Raw genomic sequence first — 26,285 nt, forward strand, 5'->3', positions numbered from 1 at the left:
CTTCTCAGAGCATCCGTCCTGTCCTGGACATGCATGTATGCAGCTTTGTCAAATTCCCTAGTATACAGAAGTAGGTTTTTTTCCAGTCTCACTCTGCCACCCAGGCTGGAGTGCAGTGGCATGATCTTGGCTCACTGCAACCTCTGCCTCCTGGGTTCAAGTGATTCTCCTGCCTCAGCCGCCCGAGTAGCTGGCATTATAGGGATGCACCACCACGCCCGGCTAATTTTTGTATTTTTAGTAGAGATGGGGTTTCACTATGTTGGCCAGGCTGGTCTTGAACTCCTGACCTCAGGTGATCTGCCCACCTCGGCCTCCCAAAATGTCGGGATTACAGGCTTTTTTAAAAAAATTGTATTTTTAATAAACATTTATACGTTTCTATAGTATATATTTTTATTGTACCATTTATATTTTTGTATTCATATTGTAGTTGTCACATCTGTTAGTTTTTTAGAGTGCAACTTATTATTGAACATGTTTCAAAAGTTTAGCGAGAAAGACAAAAGCCCATGTCCTCAACAGACACCTTAGATTCTTCTTTCCTTCTCTTTTCTTCTCCCGAGCTCAGGCAGCTGTGGTGGAAGAGACAGGACCTCCTGCTGGGGCAGCACCAACGCTGGAGCAGGCTCAACAGTCCCCCACTGCCAGTGAGATTCCTGATGGTGACACTGGCCAGGCCAGAAAGGTTCGACATTTACACTAGCTGCTTCAGTGAGGGCATTGATCCTGTCCTCTGTGACAGTCACTTCACTGTCATGCAGGATGAGGGCTGCGTAGATGCAGGTAAGCTTGGATAGAGACCAAGATATGGGCTTGCGGGGCTGCTAGCTGCTGGCTGTGGTGCTAAGTGCGGGATGAAATGAGGGCCTCGGCCGGGCGCGGTGGCTCAAGCCTGTAATCCCAGCACTTTGGGAGGCCGAGGCGGGCGGATCACGAGGTCAGGAGATTGAGACCATCCTGGCTAACACGGTGAAACCCCGTCTCTACTAAAAAATACAAAAAACTAGCCGGGCAAGGTGGCGGGCGCCTGTAGTCCCAGCTACTCGGAGGCTAAGGCAGGAGAATGGCGTAAACCCGGGAGGCGGAGCTTGCAGTGAGCTGAGATCCGGCCACTGCACTCCAGCCTGGGCGACCTCACCCCAGCACAGCCTTGGCTTCCCTGCTCCCCACTTCAGCAGCAGCTGAGGAAATTCGTATCTATTACCATAAGTGGGATCCTTTTTTTTTGAGATGGAGTTTTGCTCTTGTTGTCCAGGCTGGAGTACAATGGCACCATCTTGGCTCACTGCAACCTCTGCCTCCCAGGTTCAAGCGATTCTCCTGCCTCAGCCTCCCAGGTCTAGCTGAGATTACAGGTCCACACCACCACGCCCAGCTCATTTTTGTAGTTTTACTAGAGATGGGGTTTCACCTGGCTAGTCAGGCTGGTCTTGAACTCCTGACCTCAGGTGATCCACCTGCCTTGGCCTCCCAAAGTGCTGGGATTACAGGCGTGAAGCACCATGCTCGGCCCTGGATCTTTTTTACTTCTCTGCTAAATTTTTTTTCACTGTATGGAGGGTGTTATATAAAAACTGTTACAATAATGGCCCTATCTGCTAATTCTAGCATCTGTTTTAGTTCTGGAACAATTTCCATTGATTGCTTTTTTTTTTCATTACAGGCCATATTTTTCTGCTTCTTTAAATGTCTGGCAGTCTTTGACTGGATGCCACAATGTGACTTTTACCTCACTGAGTGCTTGGTACTACTGTATTCCTGTGAATATTCTTCAGCTTTTTTTCTGGGATGCAATTAAATGACTTGGAAGCAGTCTGATTCTTTCAGGTCTTGCCTTTATGATTTCTTAGGCGGGACCTGGGAAACATTCAGGGCAGGGATAATTATTCTCCATGACTGAGGCAAGACCTTTCTGAGTACTCCATCCAATGTCTTGTGATTGTGAGTTTGGAAAAGTTGAGGAAAGCAAGTACTATTTCCAGTCCCGTGTAAGCACTGAATAATCTTTCTGGATGTTTTTTTTCCCCAGCCTCTAGGAAATGTACTGACAGTACTCTCCTGACCACTCAAGGAAGACCCTCTGCAGACCTCTGGAGTTCCTTCTGCTATTCTGTCCCTTCTAGTCCTCTGGCTGCCCCGTCTCTGGCTTTTCAGCTGCAGAAAATCTCTTAACCCCCCAGACCTCGCTGGGCAACCCACACACAGACATAGATGGGAAGGCCAGTTGTGCAGATTTCCAGCTGCAAACATCAAGACATCTCTGTGCACACGCTGAGGGTCTGGAAAGAGCACACATCTCAGGCCTGCATGCACAGAGTGGCCTTTCTGAAAGACAACGGCCTCAGTGACCTCACTTCTGACGCCTGGTTGCTGGAGTTCAGTGGAAGCAACAGCAGACACACTGCCCACATGAACACGTGGTTTCCAAGCCAGACAGAACTTGCAGCCTCAGTTCCAACCAGGTCCAGATGTTACACTTTCCCACAGTCGGAATGAAATTGGCCTGACTCGGACAGTGCTGTGTCAGGGATCCTTGGTGCCTTCACTTAATCCTGCGTCCAGCGTGCCTACTGTGTGCAGCCCCACAGGAGCGCAGCTCCAGCAGCCCCAGGTCACAGGGAAGATGCCAAACAGTTCCACAAATCAGTGTCTAATGACAAGCAGATTGTCACGAGAAGTGGGTTCTCTGAGAGCCCTTAACCATATAAGCTGACATGGGCTTGGGTCAGCGAAAGAATGTGGGAGCTGAGACTTGGAGCTCAGTGTGGAGTAGGGTTGTCCAGGCAAAGCGGTGGTGGGGGCACCAGCTGTTTCCAGAGGCTCCTGTGGCTTAGCCTATGGGGCTGCTATAGGAGACGTAGGATGTTCGTGGTCCTGAGCCTGTCCTTGTGGGGTCTTGTCTCATCTGGAAGACAAAGTTCCAAGTGGACATTTAACTGAGGGACTGCCACACACACTCCCACAAAGGTGGCGTAGGGGCGACTCTGAGATGTTAGTGTCACAGTCTGGGATTTCTGTTTTCTCCATTAACGGACCCTTGGCACCAGGAATGGGCATGACATCAGCACTTCTCAGTCAATACTGCTGCACGAAGGAATGGGATGGGGGAAATTGGGAGGGGTTGGGACAGGGAGAGGGCTGTAGGGTTTGGCCCTAGTTCTGCCACTAGTCTTGGCCAGGCCCCTTCCCTGCTTTTGCCTTGTTTTTTTTCTGAGGCGGAGTTTCACTCTTGTTCTCCAGGCTGGAGTGCAGTGGTGCAATCTTGGCTCACTGCAACCTCTGCCTCCCGGGTTCAAGCAATTTTCCTGCCTCAGCCTCCCGAGTAGATGGGATTACAGACGCCCACCACCACGCCCAGCTGATTTTTTGTATTTTTAGTAGAGACGGGGTTTCACCATGTCGCCCAGGCAGGTCTCAAACTCCCGACCTCAGGTAACCCACTCACCTCCGCCTCCCAGAGTGCTGGGATTACAGGCGTGAGCCACCGCGCCTGGCCACTGGGCCTTAGTTTTCTGAGGCTAGTTCTACATCTTAGGATCATGTCCCCCGCCCAGACAAGAACCCAACATAGGCCCCGCTGCTCCTTCCGTCTGCGGCTTGGAGCGTCTCCTGGCAACAGGTTCAGGCTGCTAACAAGGCCTTCCTCAAGAACCCACCCACAACCAACGACCACACTTCGTGGGTCCATCTTTGTATCTTCTTTACTTCCCTGGAGCAAATTCCCAGGAGCGGGTTTGCGGGGTCCAAGAGTATGCACCTCTAGCACTATGACAAATGCGGCCAAAATGCTTCAGGGAAACGGTGCCCCGGTTTGCATTCTGCTTCCCATGCCCTGCCCTGGGGGTCTGACTAGTGAAGCACGAGATGGCAGAGCGGTCGGGTGCTTCTGACCCCGCGGTGGGCCGGGACCTTTTCCTACCCTCAGGAACTGTCTGAATTTCTCTTCTGCCGAGTTCCTGCGGGTGTCCTTCGCCCACCGGCTCCAGGGAGTGTGAATAGCAGGCACCACGGGAGCAGGCCTCCGCTCGCACAGGCTCCGTGCCTGGGCAGGAGCACCGCCCCACGCCCCAGGTGGCCGCAGGGTGAAGGGACCGGGGGCTGGAGGCGCACTATGGGGGGGTACCCCGTATCTCTGGCCCGGTCGGCAGCGGTCAGCGAGGCTCAGTCCCCGCCCCTTCTCCTAGCTGCTCATTCGGGGCTCCCGAGGGGCTCACAGGGGTCGACTGCGTCCGTGGGGCACAACCCACGGGCTAGGCTAAGACGCCACACAGGCCGACCACCCGCAACGACGCCCCGCGCCCCAGGGTCAGTAAGGCGGACCCTAGAGCCTCCTCCGCCGGAAGCGGAAGTGCGTCAGGGCGTCGGCCGGCAAGAACGCACCACGCAGACTCGCTGTGGCGGCGTGACCCGGAAGCGCTCGCCGAGGCCCCGCCTTGCCCGCCGATATTTCTGCCGGGTAACTAGCTGCTTCCTTTTTCTCTCGCGCGCGGTGTGGTGGCCGCAGGTGTGGCGTTCGGCGCTGGCTTTGGGCTCAGGGCTGGGGCTGGGGCGTAAGCGGGGATTTGGACGCGGGGGACGGGGTGCGGGGTGCGGTGTGCGGCTGCGGCCGTGACCCTAAGGGCGGGTGTGCGCCGGGAGCCGGGGCACGGTTGCGGCCGTCCTCACGGCGCCGCGTGGTGACTCCGCAGGCTCAGCCTCGAGATGCAGAACGACGCCGGCGAGTTCGTGGACCTGTACGTGCCGCGGAAATGGTGAGCGCCCCCCTACATGCCCCTCTTCCCTTTTCACCTAATCACCACGTCCCCTCGCCTGCCCTTGTCCCCCCACACCCCTCCTGCCCTTACCCCGCCACGTCCCTCACGTATCCTTCCCCGGACGTTCCTCTTTTCCATGCAGACCCTACCAACCCTCCACGTGCCCTCTTTCGTGTTTACCCCCCATGTCCCTTCTGCTCACTGCTCCGTTTCTCCACAGCTCCGCTAGCAACCGCATCATCGGTGCCAAGGACCACGCATCCATCCAGATGAACGTGGCCGAGGTGAGCTGGGAGCCCGGGAGGCGGGAAGGTTGGGATGTATGTGCCGTTGTGAGGAGCCCCTGCGTACAGGCAGACTGGCTTTGAGGATTGGTGTTTCCCAAACTTGGGGGAGTGGTTTCTGACCCTTTTTCTCTTTCTAGGTTGACAAGGTCACAGGCAGGTTTAACGGCCAGTTTAAAACTTATGCTATCTGCGGGGCCATTCGTAGGATGGTGAGTGTTCCCTGGGCTTTGCGCATCACTGCGGGACATCGTGGACTTTACCCTGCGCATTTTAGTATGTGATGGTGCTTGAGTAGATTTGTTGGTAGAGTAGTGTGAGCCAGCTGGGCTGGCTGCCTGCTGCTGCTTGGGGGTGGAAGAGGGGTGCTCTGAGAAAACACTCAGGCAGCAGACCCTGCCTCCCACTAGGAGGTTCCCCCCCAGTCTCACGCCATGGTCAGGCTGGAGGCTGCCCGTCGGGAGAGGCGGCTCCCCTTCAGCGAGGGAGAGACAGGGGCTGGTGGTGCAGCTGGCCTTCTGTCATTTCAAGCAGCCGGAGTGCAAATATTCTTAGTGTGCTTTTTTTCCTTAAGGGTGAGTCAGATGATTCCATTCTCCGATTGGCCAAGGCCGACGGCATCGTCTCAAAGTAAGGTTGGGGGCTCACATTTGGGCAGAGTGAGTGGACTAGGGCTGCTCCACAGGCGTGGTCTTAACGTTTTCCTTTTCCCCTGGTTCTAGGAACTTTTGACTGGAGAAAATCATGGAAGTGGAATATTTGTCATAAATAAATAGTGAAAACCTACCTGTGCAGGTTCATTCTGTGTCTGAAGGCCCAGGGTTGAGGTTTTGCTGTCAATGGGTGACAAGGGTGGGGTAGGGTACCCAGTTAGTTGAAAAGAGACAAGCTGTGAAACGTATTGCAAAACCGAGGTTTAAAGGATACATTATCCGTTTAGAAACATCTAAGATAAAATGACTCAAATGTTCTGAGGTCAGAGACTCGCTTATGCACATTGACATCCACAACTGCTACCGATGTGGAAGCACCACCAGGCCTGGTTTTGTAGAGTCACGGCCCAGCTGAACACCTCAGCTCCCGACACCTGGATGTGTTCTAGGGGATGACATGCTGATAGTGTAGTTTGGTTTAACTACTGGCTTTGTTGCAATAATCCTCAAATACCACACAGTGGCAGCTCTTGGCATCATGACAATGGACATACTGAAGGGAAGGCTTCACACTTCACATAGACCGGTTTGGTTAATAACTTTCACTACATAAATACACTTAAATTACTGTGCTTATCAGCCATTTCTTGTTTTCATGTGTAGAAAGAACAATGGAGACGTGTGTCCCTGGAGGGCAGGTTGTAAACTGGAACAGTTATCAGGAAGTCAGTCCCTTACATGCTCATAACATGGGTGAGCTCTTGAGATGGGATCTGGGTGGCAGGAGAGGTTGCTTTTCAGAGGAAAGCTGCCTGGGACCCAGCGTGGGGGAGCAGCTTGGAAGTCGAGTCCCCTCTGGGTGCACGTTGGGTTCCAGGGGGTCATCCTTGGCCTGAGGGCTGCTCGATGAAGGGGATGCTCCACAGTAAATAAGGGCAAAGGCTTTGGTTTGTCCTCATCCTGCAGTCTCTCCTACACACCAGCCATCTCTGGGTCTCAATCCCAGTGAGTGGCTGTGGAAAAGGAGGGCCAGGTGGGTGCTGGCAGCTGTCCTGCACCACTGCTGGGGTCAGGTGGAGTTGCTGGTGGAGTTCTGTGATCACCAGAATTGGCATCCCCTTTCTGCGGAAGCACCAGTCTGCGCAAATAGCATAGAATGTATTGTAATGGGCTAGAGACAAAGTCATCCCAGAGTCCTTCCAGGGCCAGGGAGGTTTAAAGTAGTGGTAGGAAAAAGCTTGGTGGCTGAGGCAGTGGCCAGTTTTGAGACCAGCTGACCCAATGAAGAAAAACTCAGCAGTGCTTGGTTATTCAGTGTTTGATGAGGCAGCTAGCTGGAGTGCTGGACCATGTAAAATGTGTTGCAAGAACTTCAGACAGATGTGGAACAGCTGGAGATGGGGCCCTGCACAGAAGGGACATTGACCACCACTTGGAGTCCTTTTAGCATGGTGGGCTGCCCTGGCTGAGGTGGCCAAGACAGCACCTGTTTCCTGCCTCAGAAGAAAAAGACTGATGCACTGACCCTTTGAGGTTGTGTGGGGTGGTCAGTGCCCTCCTGCCTGAGGCTCAGGTCAACTTTAGCAGACCTCATTTAACCATTTTTTGTTCCCTTAAAAAAAAAAGACCCAAAAAACCAAATCCCAATAAATACGTTATTTTTCTCCATCACAATATTGCTTAGAAAAATAAGAGCCGGCAAGCAGCGATTGTCCTGGAGGCCCAGCGTGTCTCCTGGTGAGAGGCAGAGGGTAGAGCATGGCATGGGATGGGCAGCTGTCTGTTGCACCGTTGGTCTGTAGGACACAAAGGCGTCAGGATTTCACAGTGACACGATGTTTGAAGAACAGAGGACCAAGAGTCCAAGAATGAGATCAAGAAAAATCAGGAGACTGCTCCCGCTAGTTTAACTGGACACCAAAAGCTCCATTTGGGACGCAGTGAGGTGGGCGGAGAAAGCTCTGGAGGAACTCAGCTTCGGTGGCTGAGAGCCAGCGGCACAGCAGATGTTGGGAGATGCTGCTGAGGAATCCACACCCGAAAAATCAAATCTCCACGACAAATGCCTAAATAAGTTAAACTCAGCCATTTCAGTGTGTTTAGTGAAGTCTAGAAACCCAGATCTCCACCCCAACGCTGTGGTGGCTGCGGTGGTTTACAGAAGGCGAGGCGTGGGGAGAGACACTGCAGCTGGCTCACTGCTACACGCTGTGAACCAAACATCCTGGTGCCAGGCTGGTCTGAGGCACGTGAAAAAAATACCAATAACAAAACCCCACATTTAGTTACGTAAAAATCCAGGCGAATTCTCGGAAATCTCCTTGGAGGGACAGTGCATTTGGGGATGAAAGCGACGTCACTTTCCAAGGAAACAGCAAAGATGCAAAAAGGAGAGCTGTACCAGCGGAGGCCAGGTGCCTCCTGTTGGCGGGTGCTGGGGGCACTGGCAGGAGGCAGCGCGGGGCTTCAGTGAGACACCTCCCTGGCTGGCAAGTGCACCTCGGTGCCCTGAGCCTTCTGTGGAGCCTCTGCTAGAACTGCTGGGTGAGGCGCCTGTAATGAGGTAACACTTGGTTCTCGGGAAGATACAGGGCCAGCTCCAAGGCCACGAGCACTGTGAACTCAAACCCGATGAGGTCACGCCTGTTGAATCGAAACCTTTCTTCTAACTTCTGCAGGGGAGAGAGAAGGGTTACATGGGAGCCTTCCCTCTTCCACGTTTCCTGCCCAGCCAGCCCCATCCCAGCAGTGGCCCTGGCTGGATGTCATGACCTTGCCTGCAGCGCCTGTGGAACCCAGCACTCACATCAATGAGCTGCTTCACACCGCTCTTGCGCAGGTCACTGCTGATCTTGGCGGCCAGCAACACGCAGGCGCCGGCGCACAGCTTGCGGTTCTGTTTGCTGAGCTTGCCCTGTAGGACCAGCTTCTCAAAGTACACGTAGGCCATGGCCACCGTCACGGGCTCCAGGCTGCACTCCTCCGACAGGCTCCGCATCTCCCGCTTTAAGCTGTGGGTTAAGACAGAAGCCATGTCCCTGGGGCTCTGGCTGGGGCTGAGGAGGTAGCCCCCTGCCGCCACCACCGAGGCTCGAGCAATGTGGCTTTGGGCTGCAAGAAACACCACTGTATCCTTCAGGGCGGTATGCTCCACTATACCATGTACAATGCCCAGGGCAGGGTGCAAGGGCAGCGACAGGCAGGCTGGGTCTTGGCTTCCCCCCTCCCTTGGGTGGGCGCCCACAGCAGGTCCCACCTGTGCCTGGTGGGTGGAGCCACAGAGGACAGGCCCTGCTCCTGGTGGGGGGCAGTGGCCTCTGATGAGGGGCAGTTTTAGGAAGAGCCTTGAAGGGAGGTGCCGGGGTGTGGGGTGAGCCACCCTCTGGAACACTGGGGCAGAGGTCAGGCAGGGCAGGCCCCCAGTACAGGGCCGTGGCCAGGAGTCCAAAGTGAGCCCAGCAGTTCTGCTGCCTTCGGCTCACTTTCCTCTGGTCACAGGAGTTCTCAGTGTGGCAAGATGTGAGAGCAGAGGCACGTGGATGGTCTTGGTGAGCACCCAGCATGCCTGGACGGGGGTGCTTTGTGGGCCAGGGGAAGGGCCACGGAACCTGCTCAGTAAAACAGCACACACTGGGAGCAGCCGGGCACAGAGAGGCCTTGTCCCGCTCGAGTTTTACAAAGATCCTGGGCTGCTGCGAGGGTCTGGCTGAGAGGCCCGGTGGTGTGTGGGGGGATGAAGTGTGATGGGGCCGCGGGGGGCCAGGCTTGGCGGGCGGTGGAGGTTGGGGAGCTGCTGCTGGGGGCCTGGTCAGATGGTGGGAGGGGGTTGAGGACGGGCAGCGGCTAGACTTGTCAAGCTGGAGAGAGAATCTACCAGAAACTGGAGAGGCTGGCAGAGCCTCCCAGGACGATGAGATGGTCTGAGAGGGTGTCCTCACCTCCTGATTTTGCTCAGCGTCAGTTTGACATGTGGGAACTTCTCCCTGAAGGTCTCGTTCATGTCCTTTTTGAGGTCTGAGGGCTTCACATATTCTATCACGGTGGTCTGCAACAGACAGTGGACAGGGTTGGGCTGGCCCCTTCCACAGTCCATGGGTCCCACCTGCCCGGTACCACAATGGATTTCTTACCATCCTGGGTTTGCAAACATGCATAAGGTGTGGCTTGAGAGGCCCCGAATCTCTGAGAACGGCTCAAGAGAGAACCCCAGAGCCCATGCATGCTTGGTGTGGGGACAGCCAGGCTGCCAGGTGCCGAGGGCTGAAGGGCAAAGGTTGACCCCAGCTGGAGTGGCCAGTACTGCTCCCTGGCCTGCCCTGCACACCACCACTGTCTGTGGTGCTGCAATCTGGGATGGGGGCACGTCACGCCCCTGGGGCGGCTTTGCCCACAGCCTGCCCTGCACGCCCTGAGCGAGGACAGGTGTGCAGCGGCCTATGCCCAGGCCCCAGGAGAGGGCACTCACCATGTATGACGCAAAGATGAGGACGCGCTTGTGCTTGCCGCAGGGCCACTGCGGGTCATCCAGGAGGTTGGGGTTGTACTCCAGGGTGTCCCCCACGTCACTCCCTGTAAGAGAGGCAGCCCCTGACCCACCAGGAGGCTTGAGCAGTACCCATCTAGCCCCAAGGTCTGGGAGGCCGGTGCATGGCGGGACAAGGCCAAGTGGGGGAGGGGCTCCAGGTCATGGTTCTTGCTCTCCTGAAGGGCCCAAGGCTTAGACCAAGAAAAGGATGTCCTGAGAGGAGGGGCCCTCCCTGGAGTCATCTGTGGATGCAGCTCCTCCCCACTGCCCGGCTCAGGCCAAGCCCAGGGCCAGCGATTCAGTGTGGAGCTGTTCCTCTCCTGAGTGGCCGCCCCCGACCCTGTTCCCCAGGCTCCATCGTGCACAGAGGGCTACAGATTGAAAGGGGCTTGCTGGTGCTGCTGCAGTCCCTGGGCCGTGGTTAAGGCACGCGGGCCACCCTGTTCCGGGCCGTGGTTAAGGCACATGGGCTACCTAGTTCTGTGCCGGCTGGTGCTGATTTGGTGGGGGCAGGTTTATGTCTTGACCCTGGCAGAGTCCGGGGGACACCGGGCCGAGGTGTGGGTAGCAGGCCATGGCTGTCACTCTTGTGTGTGACCAGGGCGTTGGTGGGGTACAGGAACTTTGCATAAGACACGACCTAGAAAAGCAAACGCATCTGGCCTCAGCTCTGCTTCCTGGGACCAGAGGGCAAAGTGAGCTCTGCCTGCCTCCTGCTGCAGGAAGCCCAGAGGCACACGCCGGGAACCCTGCGTGGAAAATGAAGGGAACAACTCAGATCAAGCCGTTGAGGCTGCACCTGAGCTAGACGCTGCTTCTCACATAGCTAGAACATTCCGGAACACCACTGTGCTTTATCTGGGTTTTGCAGCCTGTAACGTTCTCCCTGCCTCTGAAGACCACTGACCACCAGCACAGAAGCCGGAGGGTTGGCGAGCCCCACCCTGCAGCGGGGAGGTGTCCAGGAGCACCTGGCTGTAGTGCAGCAGAGCAGACCTCAGGCACGGCCAGGCTGCCGCGGGAGTCTGATGGGCTCCAGGGCCGTGTTCTCAGGGCTGCACGGGCCCACATCCACTCCACCCTTGCGTTTTACGTGGAATGAAGCACAGCTCCATGTCTGCCTTGTGGGCACTGACGTGTAGGACTGCTCCCCCCTGCCTGCCTGGCCCTGATGGCGCTGGGTGTCTGCCTGCAAAGAGGCTCTTACCTTCCCATCTGCTCCCAGCTCCACGCCTTCCAGCTCAAAGACCATCTCGGAAGACACAGAGACACCACCAGACGGGTGCCTCTGCTTCTGGCTGTCCACCCTCAGGTCACTGCAAACATGGGAGAGGCAAGGGGCTGTGGCCTACGCTGAACTCAGGCTCCGGCCGCCCAGCCCACCTGTCTGCTGGCCCGAGGTGCGCTCAGGAACAATGTCAGCACAACCCCTCGGGAAAGAAAGGCGGCACTGGTGTGACCAGAAAGGTGCACATCAGGAGTGCTTTCATGGAAGGGGGGTCTTTGAGCTCCGCTTCCCCAGTACAGGCACTGGCTGGTAGAGCCCCCGGGGCAGTGCCTACCTTCACTAGCCCTCCAGGTGCATGTGCCCACGCCTGGTCAGGTTTCTCCACCACTGTTTTTAAGCCAGGGCCACACATAATCCCCACCCCACAGCTGTTTCCTCCTTCCCTGAATTACGCACGGATACAACTGCCTGGATGGTCACAGGGCCATGTGGCTCTGTCCACAGGAGGTGGGATAGCCCGGCCACCTGTACATCGACAGCGTGAACAGAAACCGGCCCCTCTGGAGAATGAGGACCTGAAACGGCCCCAGGTTCCTGAGGAGCTTTGGTGGAGGTTGACGTGCTGAGCCTCACATGAGCCCAGGGGCAGCCTGATGGGGATGCAGCCTCACCTGGGGGCGCAGAGCCCTCTGATGCCTCCTGGGCCTCGTGGGGACCAGGCCTTGCCTTCTGCCCAGACGCACACCGCATGCAAGGCAAGGGCTTAGTACTCACCTGATCCGCAGGCCTTCCCCATAGGGCAGGACTGAGAAGGCTGCACACAGGGACCGCTTGGCACAGATGAGCACAATCCTGCAGGGGACAGAGTCAGAGTCAGAGGGGACGGGCTGGGGGCAGGGGTCACGGTGCTGCTGCTTCCAGAGCTACAGACATTTCCATGGAAAATTCCTTCTGCCTAAATTCAGGTGCTGGGAGACTGCCCATGCTGCCCAAGGGGACTTGGGCCCAGGAGGCTGGGTGGCCAGAGCCACTAAGTCTGGCCCCGCCAAGCTCTCAGAGTGGATTCCCTACAGGAGCTACCAGGGTGCCCCTCCCTGGGACATGGCTGCACGTGGGCAGGCACAGCAGTGACATCCTGAAGGCTCCTCCCTGACCCAGTGCGGGTGGGGCTGGCGGCCTCACCTCAGGATCTTGGCTCATTCAGAGATGAGAGGCAGCTAGAGGGGACAGGATGGCGAGGCCAAGGGCTGCCTCAAGCCAGACCTCAGAGGTCCTCAGTGGTGCAGGGCTCAACGCCACCAGAGAGGGCCTGATCCAGGTCCACAGAGAGGCTGGCCCGGAGGCTCCCTTCCAAGGTGCTCGAGCAGTCAGGCTCCGGGCCAGGGAGCACAGGCAGGAGCCACTGTTTCTCCTCCCTTAGACACTGGCTCTGCCCTGCCTGGGCCCAGGGTCTCACCAAGGGGACAACAGCGGGAGAACTTCTCCCCCTCTCTGGCTTGGATGACAGGAGCCAGGGCTGGCACTCACGTCTGCTGGAAGCTGTATAGGACTGACGGGGAGGAAGGGTCTGTTCAGACCCACAGTCACCATAAGGAGGATGCCCGGCAGGGGGAACTCCAGAAGGAAGGGAGCGCTCTGGACCTCAGGACACCTCAGGACATGCAGTGAGGGGAGTACGGGGCCACAGGAACACCCCCTAGACACCCTGACACAGTCTCTCAGGGTGCACCTGGGCACGGCTGCGGCCCTCCGCCAGCTTTGGGCAGCCTCTCCTCCGTGCCCCCAGCAAAGCCCAGCCCTCCTCCCCACGCATCTCACAGCCACGCCCGTTTCTGTGTCTCCAATTTTCCTTCATGTCAGCACTGTTGCTGGACGCCGGCGTCCACACGTGGCCCTTCACGTGGGAGCCCAGAGAGGATGACCTCGCTGTGGTGACACCAGGGACCCGTGGGTGCTTGGCTGATGTGGAGCAAAGAGTGTGGTGGGGAGGAGGGTCGGCCTCTAGAGGTGTGGGATGTGCAAAGAGTGTGGTGGGGAGGAGGGTCGGCCTCTAGAGGTGTGGGATGTGCAAAGAGTGTGGTGGGGAGGAGGGTCCGCCTCTAGAGGTGTGGGATGTGCAAAGAGTGTGGTGGGGAGGAGGGTCGGCCTCTAGAGGTGTGGGATGTGCAAAGAGTGTGGTGGGGAGAGGGTCCGCCTCTAGAGGTGTGGGATGTGCAAAGAGTGTGGTGGGGAGGAGGGTCGGCCTCTAGAGGTGTGGGATGTGCAAAGAGTGTGGTGGGGAGGAGGGTCCGCCTCTAGAGGTGTGGGATGTGGAGCGGGCGGAAGTCTTGGGAGTGGAGGGAAGATTGCTTGGCTGACACGGGCAGGACCCTGTGGGCCTCTGGAGACCACAGCCCTGGCCGGCTCCTGGCTCGGCCTTATACCTGCTGTTCCTGGTGTCGTACTGCCTCATGTTCTTGATGAAGTGGGTCTTCTTCAGGCCTTTATGTCTTGGTGATCCAGATGTGTGTTTGGTTCTGCAAGGCAAAGGACACAGGTCGCTCTTGTCCTCCCAGGACCCTCTGGCCCTGCAGGGGTCAGTGGCAGCCCGAGCGGAGTTGTAGAGCTGGGGGCAGTCGGGGGCGTGTACCTCTGTGCTGGAGCACATCCCACGGCATCTTCCAGAAACTCCAGGGAGCAGCGCTGGGACGTGACTCGCTTCCTGCAAGATGACAATGGGGCCTCAAAACAGGCATGGGGGCCGGGCGCGGTGGCTCAAGCCTGTAATCCCAGCACTTTGGGAGGCCGAGACGGGCGGATCACGAGGTCAGGAGATCGAGACCATCCTGGCTAACACGGTGAAACCCCGTCTCTACTAAAAAAAATACAAAAAATTAGCCGGGCGAGATGGCGGGCGCCTGTAGTCCCAGCTACTTGGGAGGCTGAGGCGAGAGAATGGCGTAAACCCGGGAGGCGGAGCTTGCAGTGAGCTGAGATCCGGCCACTGCACTCCAGCCTGGGCGACAGAGCGAGACTCCGTCTCAACAACAACAACAACAAAAAAAAAAAAAAAAAAAAAAACAGGCATGGGGCCACCAGCCCAGGCACCGCCTTTGTGGCCAGAAACCGAGCACCGCCCACTGTGCAGGGAAGGGCCACTCTCCAGCGCAGCTGCACACCCACAGGCCAAGGGGCTTCCAGAGCCTGTGCAGACTGACACGGGGAGGAGGGGCACCGCATGCCTTGAGAGGTTCCTGTTTCAGAGGCACTGAGCTCTTCTCTGGGGACCAGCGGCCCTGGGGACAGGTTCCTCAGGCACAGCATAGCGCAGCACAGCACGCCAACCTGCCCTGCCCACCAAGGGTCACTCGGCCCCAAGCCACATCCTGCTGGGGGCACCACCAGCTCTGACAGGCCCATCCCACCCAGCGCTGCCTGAGGCTGGTGCTACCTGCCCCTCCCTGAAGCACAACTTGGCATCAGGGCACCATGGCACAGGCAGGCGGGGTGGGCACCAGGCAGCCCTTGCTTTCAGGCCACCTTCCCGTGGCTCGCAGCTCTCTGCGTCAGCCACACCCTCCCACCTCAGCGCCGTCACGGGGACTCCTCCTCAGTCTGGAACATTGTGTTGCTGCTCTTCCGGTGGCCACCTCTTTCTGAACTTTTTGGCTCACAGGTGGCCCTGAGGGAGGCTGCCTCGGTCGCGCTATTCTGTGACCTGCTCACGGCACTGGTCACTACAGCAAGGAGGTGTCCCCGCCTCACCACCCACCTGCCGCCTGCCTCCCTTTCCAGAGTGCCGGCCCCATGGATGGGGCAGGGTCTGTCCCCGTTCACTGCTGTCCTCAGTGCCTGCCCTCCTGCCTGGACTTCAGGAGTCTCCCAGGTGTTTCCCATAAGTGAAACGTGCAGGCAGTTATTTGTTGGCTGAATGACTGTACAACACACTTCCCTGAAGACCCCCTCAGGACACAATGCCCACTGCTCCTCAGACCCTCGACCCTCAGGACCAAGTGAGGCCATCCTGATGTGGAGACATGACATGGTTCAGTAACTCTCAGGGCCACGCAACTCCAAGCGCAGAGCTGTGTCTTGAACCCGGGTCTGTCCGGGACTCCAAAGCTTTGTTCTCTCCCTTATACTGGGAGCCATGAACATGTGTGCCTGGGCACCAAGGCATTCCAAAAACATAGCTTGGGAGATAAGGTCCAATGCCAGTTGATGCAATGTTGGCAGTATTGGAAAACCACTCCAATTGCAATGACAATGATGGGGCGACGTGGCGTGGCACGTCTGAGGAGCCTGCCTGCCCTGCAGGGCTGTTGGCCCCCAGAGGGGAGCGGTTGGTGGTGGTGGTGACAGTGGTGATGATGTCAGTGGTGACAGTGGCGGCAGTGATGGTGATGGCGGCAGTGATGGCGGTGACGGTGGTGATGACAGTGGTGATGGCGGTGGTGATGACGGTGGTGATGGTGGTGGTGATGGTGGCAGTGGTGACAGTGGTGGTGGTGATGGTGGCAGTGGTGATGGCGCTGGTGGTGATGGCAGCGGTGGTGGTGATGGCAGAGCAACTTGGCCCCCGGGCTTGGCATGGGGTGTTCTCAGCGTGTCAACGGTAGCCTTTTTATTAAGTGTGAGCCAATCTGGACAACTGGGCAAGGGCAGGTGTACTGCTGGGGGTCACTTCTGGGAACCCTTCAGGTGCCAGGCCAGCGCCATCATCAGGGTCCCATAGGCCTTCCCCCAGCAGGACCCTGGCTTACACTCAGGCCCCCTCTCTGGTGGAGCCGGCCTGGAGTCCAGGTCCCCACACCATGCCCTCGCCAGGAGCCTCCCACCGAGAGCCAGTGTTTGTCCCAAGGCGCCAGGTTGGACACAGCCACAGTCCCACAGTGGGTGCTGCCTGTGCCAGCGAGAGTGCCACAGTCACCACCTCACCAACACTCAACGGCTCACAGTAGGGGTAGTGACAGCCACACCCACTCAACAAGTGGCACAGAGAGGCCTGGCCTTTGCCCAAGTCACACAGCCAGTGTAGTCCTGGTTGGTACCAAGGCTGTCACCTTGAGGCCAACATTGATGCTGTCATTTTTTTTCTTTTTTTTTGAGATGGAGTCTCGCTCTGTCGCCCAGGCTGGAGTGCAGGGGCGCCATCTCGGCTCACTGCAAGCTCCGCCTCCTGGGTTCAAGCAATCCTTCCTCTTCAGCCTCCCAAGTAGCTGGGATTACAGGTGCCCGCCACCACACCTGGCTAAGTTTTTTGTATTTTTTAGTAGAGACAGGGTTTCACCATGTTGGCCAGGCTGGTCTTGAACTCCCGACCTCAAATGATCCGCCAGCCTCGGCCTCCCAAAGGGCTGGGATTACAGGCGTGAGCCACCATATTTTATTTTATTTATTTATTTTTTGAGATGGAGTCTCACTCTGTTGCCCAGGCTGGAGTGCAGTGGGTGCCATCTTGGCTCACTGCAACCTCCGCCTCCCGAGTTCAAGCGATTCTCCTGCCTCAGCCTCCTGAGTAGCTGGGACTACAGGCTCCCGCCACCACGCCCAGCTAACTGTTTTGTATTTTTAGTAGAGACAGGGTTTCACCATGTTAGCCAGGATGGTCTCCATCTCCTGACCTCATGATCCACCCACCTCGGCCTCCCAAAGTGTTGGGATTACAGGTGTGAGTCACCGCGCCCAGCCCTTTTTTTTTTTTACAAAAACAAATGCTGGACTGATTATGGGGTCGGGTCCTTTTTTTTTTTTTTGAGACAGAGTCTCGCTTTGTTGCCCAGGCTAGAGTGCAGTGGTGCGATCTCGGCTCACTGCAACCTCCACCTCCCAGGTTCAAACAATTCTCCTGCCTCAGCCTCCCGAGTAGCTGAGAGTACAGGTGCCTGTCACCACGCCCAGCTAATTTTTGTATTTTTGGTAGAGATGGGGTTTCACCATGTTGGCCAGGCTGGTCTTAAACTCCTGACCTCAAGTAATCTGCCCACCTTGGCCTCTTAAAGTGCTGGGATAACAGGTGTGAGCCACCGTGCCCAGCCGGGGTCAGGTCTTGATAAAACCACCCTAAGTAGAAAATACAGAGTCGCAAGTTAACTTAATACACCTACCTATGGACATCACAGCTCAGCCCAAACTCAACAGGCTCAGAACACTTGCACTTGCCTGCAGCTGGGCAAAGTCATCTCACACAAAGCCTATCTTTTTTTTTGAGACCGAGTCTTACTCCGTCATCCAAGCTGGAGTGCAGGGGCTTGATCTCGGCTCACTGCAACCTCCACCTCCCAGGTTCAAGCGATCCTCCCTCCTCAGCTTCCCAAATAACTGGGATTACAGGTGCCTGCCACCACTCCTGGCTAATTTTTGTATTTTAAGTAGAGACGGGGTTTCAACGTGTCAGCCAGGCTGGTCTGGAGCCTCAAATGATCCACAGGCCTCGGCCTCCCAGTGCCAGGATGACAGGCGTGAGCCACCGTATTTATAACAAAGTGGGAAACAGGTCCTGTAATTTGTTGGATACTGTACTGAAAGGGAAAAAGAACGTGGTTGTAGGGAGTACCAAGTACAGTATGAAGTCAGGAACTTAAGATGTAATTAAAATCTTTCAAAAGGCAAAGGCAACAAGAGCTTGTTGAAAACAAGCTAGGATTGAAAACAGAAAATCCAGTAAAACGCCTGGTGCCTCCCACTGGCCCCATCACCAGACACAGCTGTGCAACCATCCAGTCCCAGCTAGAGGTAGGGGCAGGGGCCAGCCGGATGGCTGCAGAAGGTGGGTGAGCAGCTGGCCAGAAGAGAGCACTTGGGCGATGGGACCAGGAGGGGCTGGGGATGCAGTGGGCTGGCCTGGAGAGTAGGGTGGGTGGGGAAGGAGGAGCTAGGGCAGGCAGCAGGCTCTGAGGGCAGCGGAGGGCACAGCACACAGCTGCATGCTGAGGGGGTATGTGGCAGATGCTGGCTGTCCCGAGAAGCCCAGGTGAGTGAGTGCTGGCCTGTGATGGGTGAGGGTGGACAGGCTGCCCCAAGAAGAGCCCACCGGAGGCTGGATGGGCAGGGCCTGTACTGGGGAAAGAAGCCGGTGAAGGAGGAGATTTGGGGACTGTCCCCAGATAGGTGTTTGTGTGTCCTGCCCTACAAGGCTGGGCCTGGAGGCCCTGAGGACCAGCCTGCGTGTCTTTCTGGATGCTCCTTCTCACGGGGAATTACCGGGGATGCCTGGGTATGTGCATGCCTGGGACCTCATTCGGAGGCCCGTGGGGGCCCCAGCAGAAGCCGGGGGCCCCGTGGCAGCCTGCCTGGCAGTACCACTGGAGCCTCTGGCCCAGGATGCAGAGGAACTGCAGGGGGGAGGCTGACGCTGCTGCCGGCTGGCCCAGCTCCTCCGTGATTTTCTGGTCACTGCAGGAATGATGGGGTTCTCTCTACCATGCTTTAAAATCTGTTCCCAGCGGGTTCTTCTGCAGATTTTTCTCTGTAATTTCCTTCTCCTTTCTTCTTTGTAAGCATCTTATTAGTAAACTAGATCTGCACAGTTCTAGGAGGGAGGCAGCATTCTGACCCTCATTTCACGGGTGGGTAAACTGAGGCACGGAGGTGTTTAGCAACTTGCCCAAGATGACATGGCTGGTAAGAAACAGAGTGGGGACCTGAGCCCATGTGGATGGCGGGGGCTGCACCCGGCGGTGCCGCTCCCGCTGCGTCAGCTGGAACGGCGGCTGCTCTCCGCGGTTTCTCAGGGATTCATTTTCTGAACCTGGCCCTGCTGCAGGTCACGTTGTTTGGTTTGAGTCCAGAAGACTCTGACAATGCTGAAGGAGTTGAAGACTCTGACAATGCACCCACGGGTGCAGGGCAGGGCAGCCAAGTGGGGAGGACGCCGCTTTGGCCTTCCCTTCCCCTCTGCCTCCACGGGAGCTGGCGCTGAGGGAAAACGAGGGAGGTGCTTCCCTTCCAGAACCAGGCTGTCACAACTGCATGTGTCACCAGAGCAGGGCGCTGCTGCTAACGGGACGGGCACTGGCATGTGCAGATGGGACTCAGGCCAGCGTCCACTGCTTGGATCCTTTGGAGGATGCGCTGGGAACCCATGAGATGGACCCCTGCTCGCCCCGGGCTCCACAGAGAGGTGTCCGTGTGTCTGGCAGACACGGAGAGGATCATGCATGTACAGATGCACCACCTCGCACCTAGCTGGGAGCAGCACACATGCCCGTCAGCAGGAGGAAGGACACGCATGATCGGGGATGGCATGCACAGCATGGCTGCACATGCACACAGACGCCACGCGGGTTGAGAGGCTCGTCACGTAGTGACACAGGTCACTGTCTCAGTGTGGGGGAGGGGCTGAGGAGGGGAACCAGGGAGGTGGGCGGCTGGCCTGTGTCTCAGCAGGGGAGTGGCTACATGGGGTGTGCCCAGGCACACGTTCCATGTGCTTCACTCATCCTGCGTGCACCGGACCCCTCCATCCAAAACATGCCAGGAACAAGCGAGCAAAGCAGAACGAAGCCCTCAGCAAGGCCCACACCTCACACCCCACGCCCCACACACTGCGGCAAATGCGGGTTCTGCTGAGTCCCAGGAGGCCCCGCTCCTGCCCAGCCATGGCAGAGTTAGACCGGCAGCGCCGACTCGTGGTTCCCCCCACATGGCAGCGACCTGCTCGAAGCTGCCTCCATCTGACTTTTGGGAAGAAGGGGTTGGGGGCTGGGGCGGCAGGAAGGCCGCCCTCCAGATCTGCGGACACACCTCACTCTCAGCACTAAACAGCGGGCCACCAATGCCTCCACCCAAAGTCATGCTCACAGACAGGAAGAGAAATCGGCTATTTATTAAATACTGTTTCTAGTGTTCGGTACATTTCCTTTCCTTTGTAACGGAAGAAATGCCCAGAAGGGCTGAGGCCTGAAGACCCCAGCCCCATTAGAAACCCGAGGCTGTGTGCAGGAGCCGCTGTGAGGCTCAGAGGGCACTCAGGAGGCCCGGCTGGGCGAAGGGGCCATTGAAGTGACCTTGACAGTAGGTCCGACAACGTGAGGATAGCTGGGAGCCTCTGCCAAATGACTGCGCTTTTGTCCCATGGCGTGCCCGCTCCAGCACCGGGGAGACTGGAACCCTCCCTTGCCAGGAAGGCATGGGCAGTGGTGGTGTTCGGCTGCTCCCAGCTCCAAGTGTGGGCAGTGGTCTTGTCTGACCACCCCCAGCCCCATCCCCTGGCCTGGGCACCTGGCATGCCATGGACCCTGGGGCACAGCCGTTGAATGCGTGGCTGGTCTCGGGTGCCCTGTCTCATCAAGTCCCAGGTGAAGCAAAAGCACCCAAGGCCAGCACTCTCTGCTGCCTCAGCCAGCGAAAGCATCCATATGGGGTCCCGGCGCTGGGCGGAGTGGGAGGTGTCGCGTGGCCTCTGGGTTGCGATGGGAGATGGGCCCCCAGGCTCTGGCCTCAGCTGACCACTGTCAGCTGCTTGCCAGCTGGAGAGCAAGAAACCCCCAAATCAGGCTTGTAAACAAGGCGCCAGATGCCAGGCTGAAATTGGTTTAACTTGGACAGCAGCTTGGCAATGCTGAGTGGCTCCTGGCCCAGACAGCAGCCTGTCCCACAGCTGCAGCCCAGCCCGGGGCCCAGGCCTGTCCCCAGATGCATCTCGGCACACACCCTCCAGAACTGGGGGCTCTGCTTGCTGATGGCTGCATGCCGGCTCTTTGCTGGGCCACATCTGTCTGCAATTCGGGAAACTTGTTTGCTTGAGGGGATGCCACTCCCACCTCATTAACGCTGTGACGCTCACCAAGGGCTGTTGTGGGTTAAACTGTGTCGCCCCCAAGAGAGGATAAAGTCCCATCTGTGAATGGGACCTCGGATGGAAAGAGGGTCTTAGCAGATGTCATCAAGTTAAGATGTCACGGGGTAAGTCCTAATCCAACAACTGGTGTCCCTGTGAGGAAATCACCACGGGGAGACACAGACACGCAGGAACAGTGAGGCGTGGAGGCGGAGGCGGAGGCGGAGGCGGAGGCAGAGGCGGAGGCAGAAAATGGAGCCACAAGCCCAGGAGCGCCTGGAGCCACCAGAAGTAGGAAGAGGCAGGAAGGATCCTCCCTGGAGCCTGCAGAGGGAGTGTGGGCCTGTCCACACCTTGAGGTTGGGCTTCTGGCCTCCAGAGCTGGGAGAGGCCACGCTGGTGCCATGAGCCGCCGGGTTTGGGGGAGGAGTCGGTGGGGAGGAGGCTGCAGATGGAGCACCCCAGCACCTGCTCAAACCCAGCTGGGGAGGCCCAGAGATGCTGCTTGCTTTTGGACATTAGGCAATGGCAATGTTAAAAGTGAAAATAAACCTGGTTGGAAGTGCTGTGAGGAAAACAAAGATTCTAATGATTCACCCACTGGCTCAACACAATGTGCCACACCAGGCTGAGCCTCCCTGGGAAAGAAAAACTATTAGGGACTGAGATGTGACTGTTCCCTGAGCAGCCTTGTTGTATGTAACAGGAGGCTCCATTTGGCTGGGTGTGGTGGCTCCCACCTGAAATCCCAGCACTTGGGAGGCTAAGACGGATCATTTGAGCCAGAGTTTAAGACCAGCCTAGACAATATAGTGACACCCCATCTCTGCTAAAATAAAAACTTAGCAGGGTGTGGTGGTGTGCGCCTATAGTTCCAGCTACTTGGAGGCTGAGGCAGGAGGATAACTCAAGCCCAGGAGGTAGAAGCTGCAGTGAGCTGTGACTGTGCCACTGCACTCCTGCTTGGGAGACAGAGAGAGACCCTGTTTCAAAAAAAAAGAGGCTCTGCTCACCTCACACTGACTCCTGCCACATACCTCACTGAGCCCTGGGCACGCATCTGACCTCTAACCTCAGGAAGGCCGTGCTTAGTGGGAACCTGATTCTCAGAGGAGATTGAGGCTCAGAGAGGCCATGTCACCTGTTCAAGGTCACAGAGGTACTGCACAGTGCAGCCGGGATTCTAAGCCAAGTCTTTTCCCAGAGCCTAGGTCAAACCACCACACTCACGAGACCAACATCAGGGCTACCTTCAGGACTTTCAGAAATCTCTCCATTTGCTGAAACCAATTCATCCTAGAACTCCTGAGCCAAGAGCTAGCAGCCCCTTTTGCTGGGGTAGCCACACTTCCCTCGCCCAGCAGCCAGGCCCAGGGAACACAGGGAGAAACGGATGTCCTCACATTGGGGGCTGCCTATCAGGGGAGGGGCCGCGGCCCTCAGACCCAAGGTCAGCACCACGAACTTGGCAGCAGAGCCCCAGGAGGGATGCCTCCCCACCAGGAACAGAGTGGGGTTCCGGAAAGACCTGAACAGGGACGTGGGGGCCGAGGAGGAGGGAAGGGAGGAGACCGCCCTGGGTGAGGCAAGGGGTGGGGGCGCTCGGGCCCATGGTGGGTATGGCAGGAGGACCCCAGGCACCCAGCCCATGCCGCGTCCCATCCTGTGCCAGGGATGCCAGCCACAGCACACCCTCTAGGATCCCACAGGGCAGGGACGTGCTGCACATGGGCAGCATGCTGCACTCAGGACTGTCACCACGGAGGCTCTGGGCCTGCAGGGGGTGCTTTCTCAGTTACAGGCGCTTCCCCGCAGCATCGCTATGCCCTGCCTCCCTCCACTGGAGTGGGCTCCATTCCATGCCAGGCCTGGTGCACACAGAAGTGCATGAACTCTGTGGAAGGAGGGCCTACGACAGCACCCGGTCTGCCTGGCGTCACCATCCGGTTCTGGACACTCACATGCAGGACTGAGGGAGAAAGCTGCTTCCATGTCAAACAGCAGGGCCCAGAGTGAGGGAGAAGCCCAGCACACCTGCAGGGCTCGGCCCGCTGGGGAGAGCCCACTTCCCATGGAGCCCACACCCTGGGGCCTTGCCCCTCCGCCCTGGAGAGTCGCCACCTAGTTCCATCTCTCCCGCTTTCCCGAAGGAGCTGGCCATGCCAAGTGCATGGGGCCTGGCTGCCACATTCGGGCAAATCCATCCCTCTGCTCCAATCACCCCTCTGACCCTCCCTGGAGCAGTGGCCAGGCATGTCTGTGGGGGGACATCTTGTGGACAGGTCTGGGTCTGCAGGCGCCCTCAGCCTGGCTACGGCCAGGAACACTTCCAAGGATGGAGTGCTCTGCGACCTGCGTGTGATGCAACCTGCATGTGACGTCATCGTCTTTGAGGACAGAGTGCTGTGTTCTGGGCCCAAACTTCCCCAACCAAAGGCCTTAGAGGAACCCAATGCCTCAACTGAAGGCCAGGGGTGTGGGGCGACTCTGATGACCTCTAGGTAACCAAGGAGGCCATGCCAGCCTTGACCCAAGAGCTCTGTGTCAGCCCCCTTCGGTGCACACCTGCAGGGGCTGCCTCTGGGAACAGCGGCCCAGCAGGCACTTGGACCCGTGGACAGTGGCTCCCTTTGAAAAGGAACTGCAACAACAAGCAGCCAGTCCTAGGCCCAGAGCCCACAGTCACTCCCGGAGGTGAGGGCTGCGGGGTGGGGTGGGACCGCCCCGGGGCGCAGGAGGCAGGGTCACCCAGGCCCTATGGCCTCTGGGGGAAGGACACAGGGTGTCGGGCAGCGAGGGGCCATCTGGGCAGGAGGCACACGCTGAGACAGGCAGGGCTCATGGTTGGGGTTGCCCTGGGATGGGCTGAGGTAGTTCCCAGAAATGGAATCAAGGTGGGGGGAGCAATGGCAAACCCAAGGCGTGACAGGCCCAAGGGTACCGAGCTGAGAGTGATGGGGGAGAGCGGGCATCAGCAGGGAAGTGACAGGTAGAGGAGGGTGCCAGAGACCAGTGGCTATGGGATGGGAGGTCTGGCTGTGCGGGGGACTCTAGGAACAGGTGTCAGTGACAGTGCCAGGAGGACCCCAGCCCACTTGCTGCATCAGAGGAGGTGGGCACAGAGGGTGTGGCCCGGTTCAGAGAATTCGAGGAGATGCACAGGGCTTTCCGTGTGTCCCTGTGTCCCGGGCACTGGTACCAGTGGATGAGAGTGGGAGCATGTCCAGAGCCTACAGGGCTGGGGGGTCTCAGGGGTAATAAGGGCTGAGTGAACCCTAAAACCCATTTCAGAGGGCTGACAACGTGGAGTCCCAGACCCCATATCCAGGGGCTGAGAGAATTCAGGGGACAATGAACCCTACGTGTGGGGGCTGACAGGGCCTGAGGAAACCCTCATCGGGCCCAGGAACCCCCAGTTCTGTATCCAAGACTGAAAAGGCCCCAGGTCACCTGACCCCTGTGTCCTGGGTTGACAGGGGCTCAGGTCACCTGAACCTCTATCCAGGGCTGACAAGGCCCCAGGTGAACCCAACCCCTTTGTCCTGGCCTCTGTCCAGGGCTGACAAGGCCCCAGGTCACCTGACCCCCTTGTCCTGGCCTGATGAGGCTCCAGGTCACCTGACCCCCTTGTCCTGGCCTGATGAGGCCCCAGGTGACCCTGACCCCTGTGTCCAGGGTGGACAAGGCCCCAGGTCACCTAACCCCCTTGACCCCCTTGTCCTGGGCTGATGAGGCCCCAAGTAATCCTGACCCCTGGTCCTGGGCTGACCCCGCCCCCGTCCCCGTCCCCGTCCCGGTCCCTGTACCCAGCGTCCTGGGCTGACCTGGCTGGGCCCCCACTCACCTCTGGCGCTGCCCGTCCAGGCCGAGGCCGGTGGGCGCCTGCGTGGGGCTGAGCAGGCCCTGGGGCGCGGGGGTCCTGGCGGGCAGCCCGGGCAAGCCGGCTGGGGGCTCCGGCGGCGGCGGCACTAGCGGTTCGCGGGCCTCGGCGGGCGGCGGCGGGGGCTTCTCTCCGCCCGGGCCCAGGCTCGGGGGCCGCCCGTCCAGGGAGATGTTGTTGAGGAAGAAGAGCGCGGCCTGGCGGCGCCGCGAGTCCCCGCGCCTCCGGAGCGCCTGCGGCGGGGCCCGAGCGGCCGAAGTCGGCGCAGCGGTAGGCGGGGGCCCAGCGGAGCCGGGGGCTGGGCCCTGCGCTCCACCGGCCGCCGCCGCGGCCATCCTCAGACTGCGCCCGCTGCCGCGAAGCGCCCCGCCCCCTGCCCGCGCGCCCGCGCGCCCGCCCCCCATTGGCCGCGGCGCGCCCACATGCAAATATGTCTCCGTCGCGCTCGCCTATTGGTCAGCGATGTGCCGCGCTCGGGGCGCTCCCCTGGGTCCTAGAGACCATCGGGCGCAGCCGCAGGGAGTCGGGAGCTGCGCGCCTCCCCGCCGGTTCGAGTCCCCGTCTTGGGAGCTGCGGCCGCGGGGCTCCGGCCTTCTGTTCCCTTTGCTGTACGGCGGCTTTCGCGGTCAACCTTCATCGAACGCGCATTTTAAGGCTCCGGACCCAGGGCGGCGTGGGTGAGGTCCAGCACACTTCCCTGTCCGGAGGTGTGTCTGGGCGGCGCTTCAGCAGGCGCAGGGCGGCCCCTGAGGAGCCCCACCGCTTCCCGGAAGGGCCGGCGTTCCACCTGGCCTCCTTCACTGACAGAAGGGACCGAGGGTCTGAGTGGAGAAGGCACCTGCTTGTGATTGAAGCCCGGGCAGTCCTGCACTTCCTGCAGCAGCAAAGTGATCTTGAGCCTGCCTTGTGCCCAGGCCTTTTTCTGTCCCCGCGTGTCCCTGACTTCAGAACCTGCGAGCCAGCGCCGCCAGGATGCTCAGGGCCTGCCTCTGGAGCCTGGGAGCCTGTCTGCGGTCTGGAGGGGAACCCACTGTTTCTTTGTGGAGGGACTCAGGGCCTTGCAGCCACCTCTGTGCCACCTGCCTGCCCTGTCCAGCTTTCTTTCCTGGGTTTACTTATCTTTAAAGTGGGACAGTGATTTCAGCCTCAGGGTATTGTCAGGATGAAACTGGCTCAGTGAGGGGATCGGGCTGTGGCT

At 58.4% G+C, this 26,285-nt stretch overlaps 2 protein-coding genes and 2 long non-coding RNA genes across 6 annotated transcripts; 1 reads left to right on the forward strand and 3 right to left on the reverse strand.

The window, feature by feature from the left end:
- Window positions 1-350: 350 nt before the first annotated feature.
- On the reverse strand, window positions 351-1,331 carry LOC117069040. The gene is made up of 2 exons (XR_004431358.1): window positions 1,137-1,331; window positions 351-870 (listed from the first exon to the last, which is right to left on the reverse strand). It is a non-coding gene; the product is annotated as an uncharacterized LOC117069040 (long non-coding RNA).
- Window positions 1,332-1,672: 341 nt separating this feature from the next.
- Window positions 1,673-4,694, reverse strand: LOC117069043. Its single transcript, XR_004431359.1, has 2 exons — window positions 3,923-4,694; window positions 1,673-2,908 (listed from the first exon to the last, which is right to left on the reverse strand). It is a non-coding gene; the product is annotated as an uncharacterized LOC117069043 (long non-coding RNA).
- RPS21 (ribosomal protein S21) lies at window positions 4,395-5,827 on the forward strand. Of its 3 annotated transcripts, XM_033187006.1 has the most exons (6): window positions 4,422-4,507; window positions 4,692-4,754; window positions 4,978-5,041; window positions 5,182-5,253; window positions 5,616-5,671; window positions 5,764-5,827. In XM_033187006.1, exons 2-6 carry the CDS (start codon window positions 4,705-4,707, stop codon window positions 5,771-5,773), a joined length of 252 nt encoding a protein of 83 aa, XP_033042897.1. In that variant the 5' UTR covers window positions 4,422-4,507; window positions 4,692-4,704; the 3' UTR covers window positions 5,774-5,827. The 3 variants fall into 3 exon arrangements, with proteins under 3 accessions (XP_033042896.1, XP_033042897.1, XP_033042895.1); XM_033187005.1 differs by having other exon boundaries at window positions 4,395-4,459; window positions 5,182-5,827; XM_033187004.1 differs by having other exon boundaries at window positions 5,182-5,827.
- A 113-nt stretch (window positions 5,828-5,940) lies between these two features.
- CABLES2 (Cdk5 and Abl enzyme substrate 2) lies at window positions 5,941-25,448 on the reverse strand. The gene is made up of 10 exons (XM_033187003.1): window positions 25,052-25,448; window positions 14,077-14,148; window positions 13,871-13,963; window positions 12,222-12,299; window positions 11,427-11,535; window positions 10,694-10,859; window positions 10,160-10,263; window positions 9,633-9,739; window positions 8,501-8,705; window positions 5,941-8,366 (listed from the first exon to the last, which is right to left on the reverse strand). The coding sequence occupies exons 1-10, from the start codon at window positions 25,420-25,422 to the stop codon at window positions 8,226-8,228; spliced, it is 1,446 nt and encodes a 481-aa protein (XP_033042894.1). The 5' UTR covers window positions 25,423-25,448; the 3' UTR covers window positions 5,941-8,225.
- Between the last annotated feature and the right edge of the window lie 837 nt (window positions 25,449-26,285).

Source organism: Trachypithecus francoisi, unplaced genomic scaffold (assembly GCF_009764315.1).
Source record: "Trachypithecus francoisi isolate TF-2019V2 unplaced genomic scaffold, Tfra_2.0 Lachesis_group21, whole genome shotgun sequence".
Lineage (NCBI taxonomy): Eukaryota > Metazoa > Chordata > Mammalia > Primates > Cercopithecidae > Trachypithecus > Trachypithecus francoisi.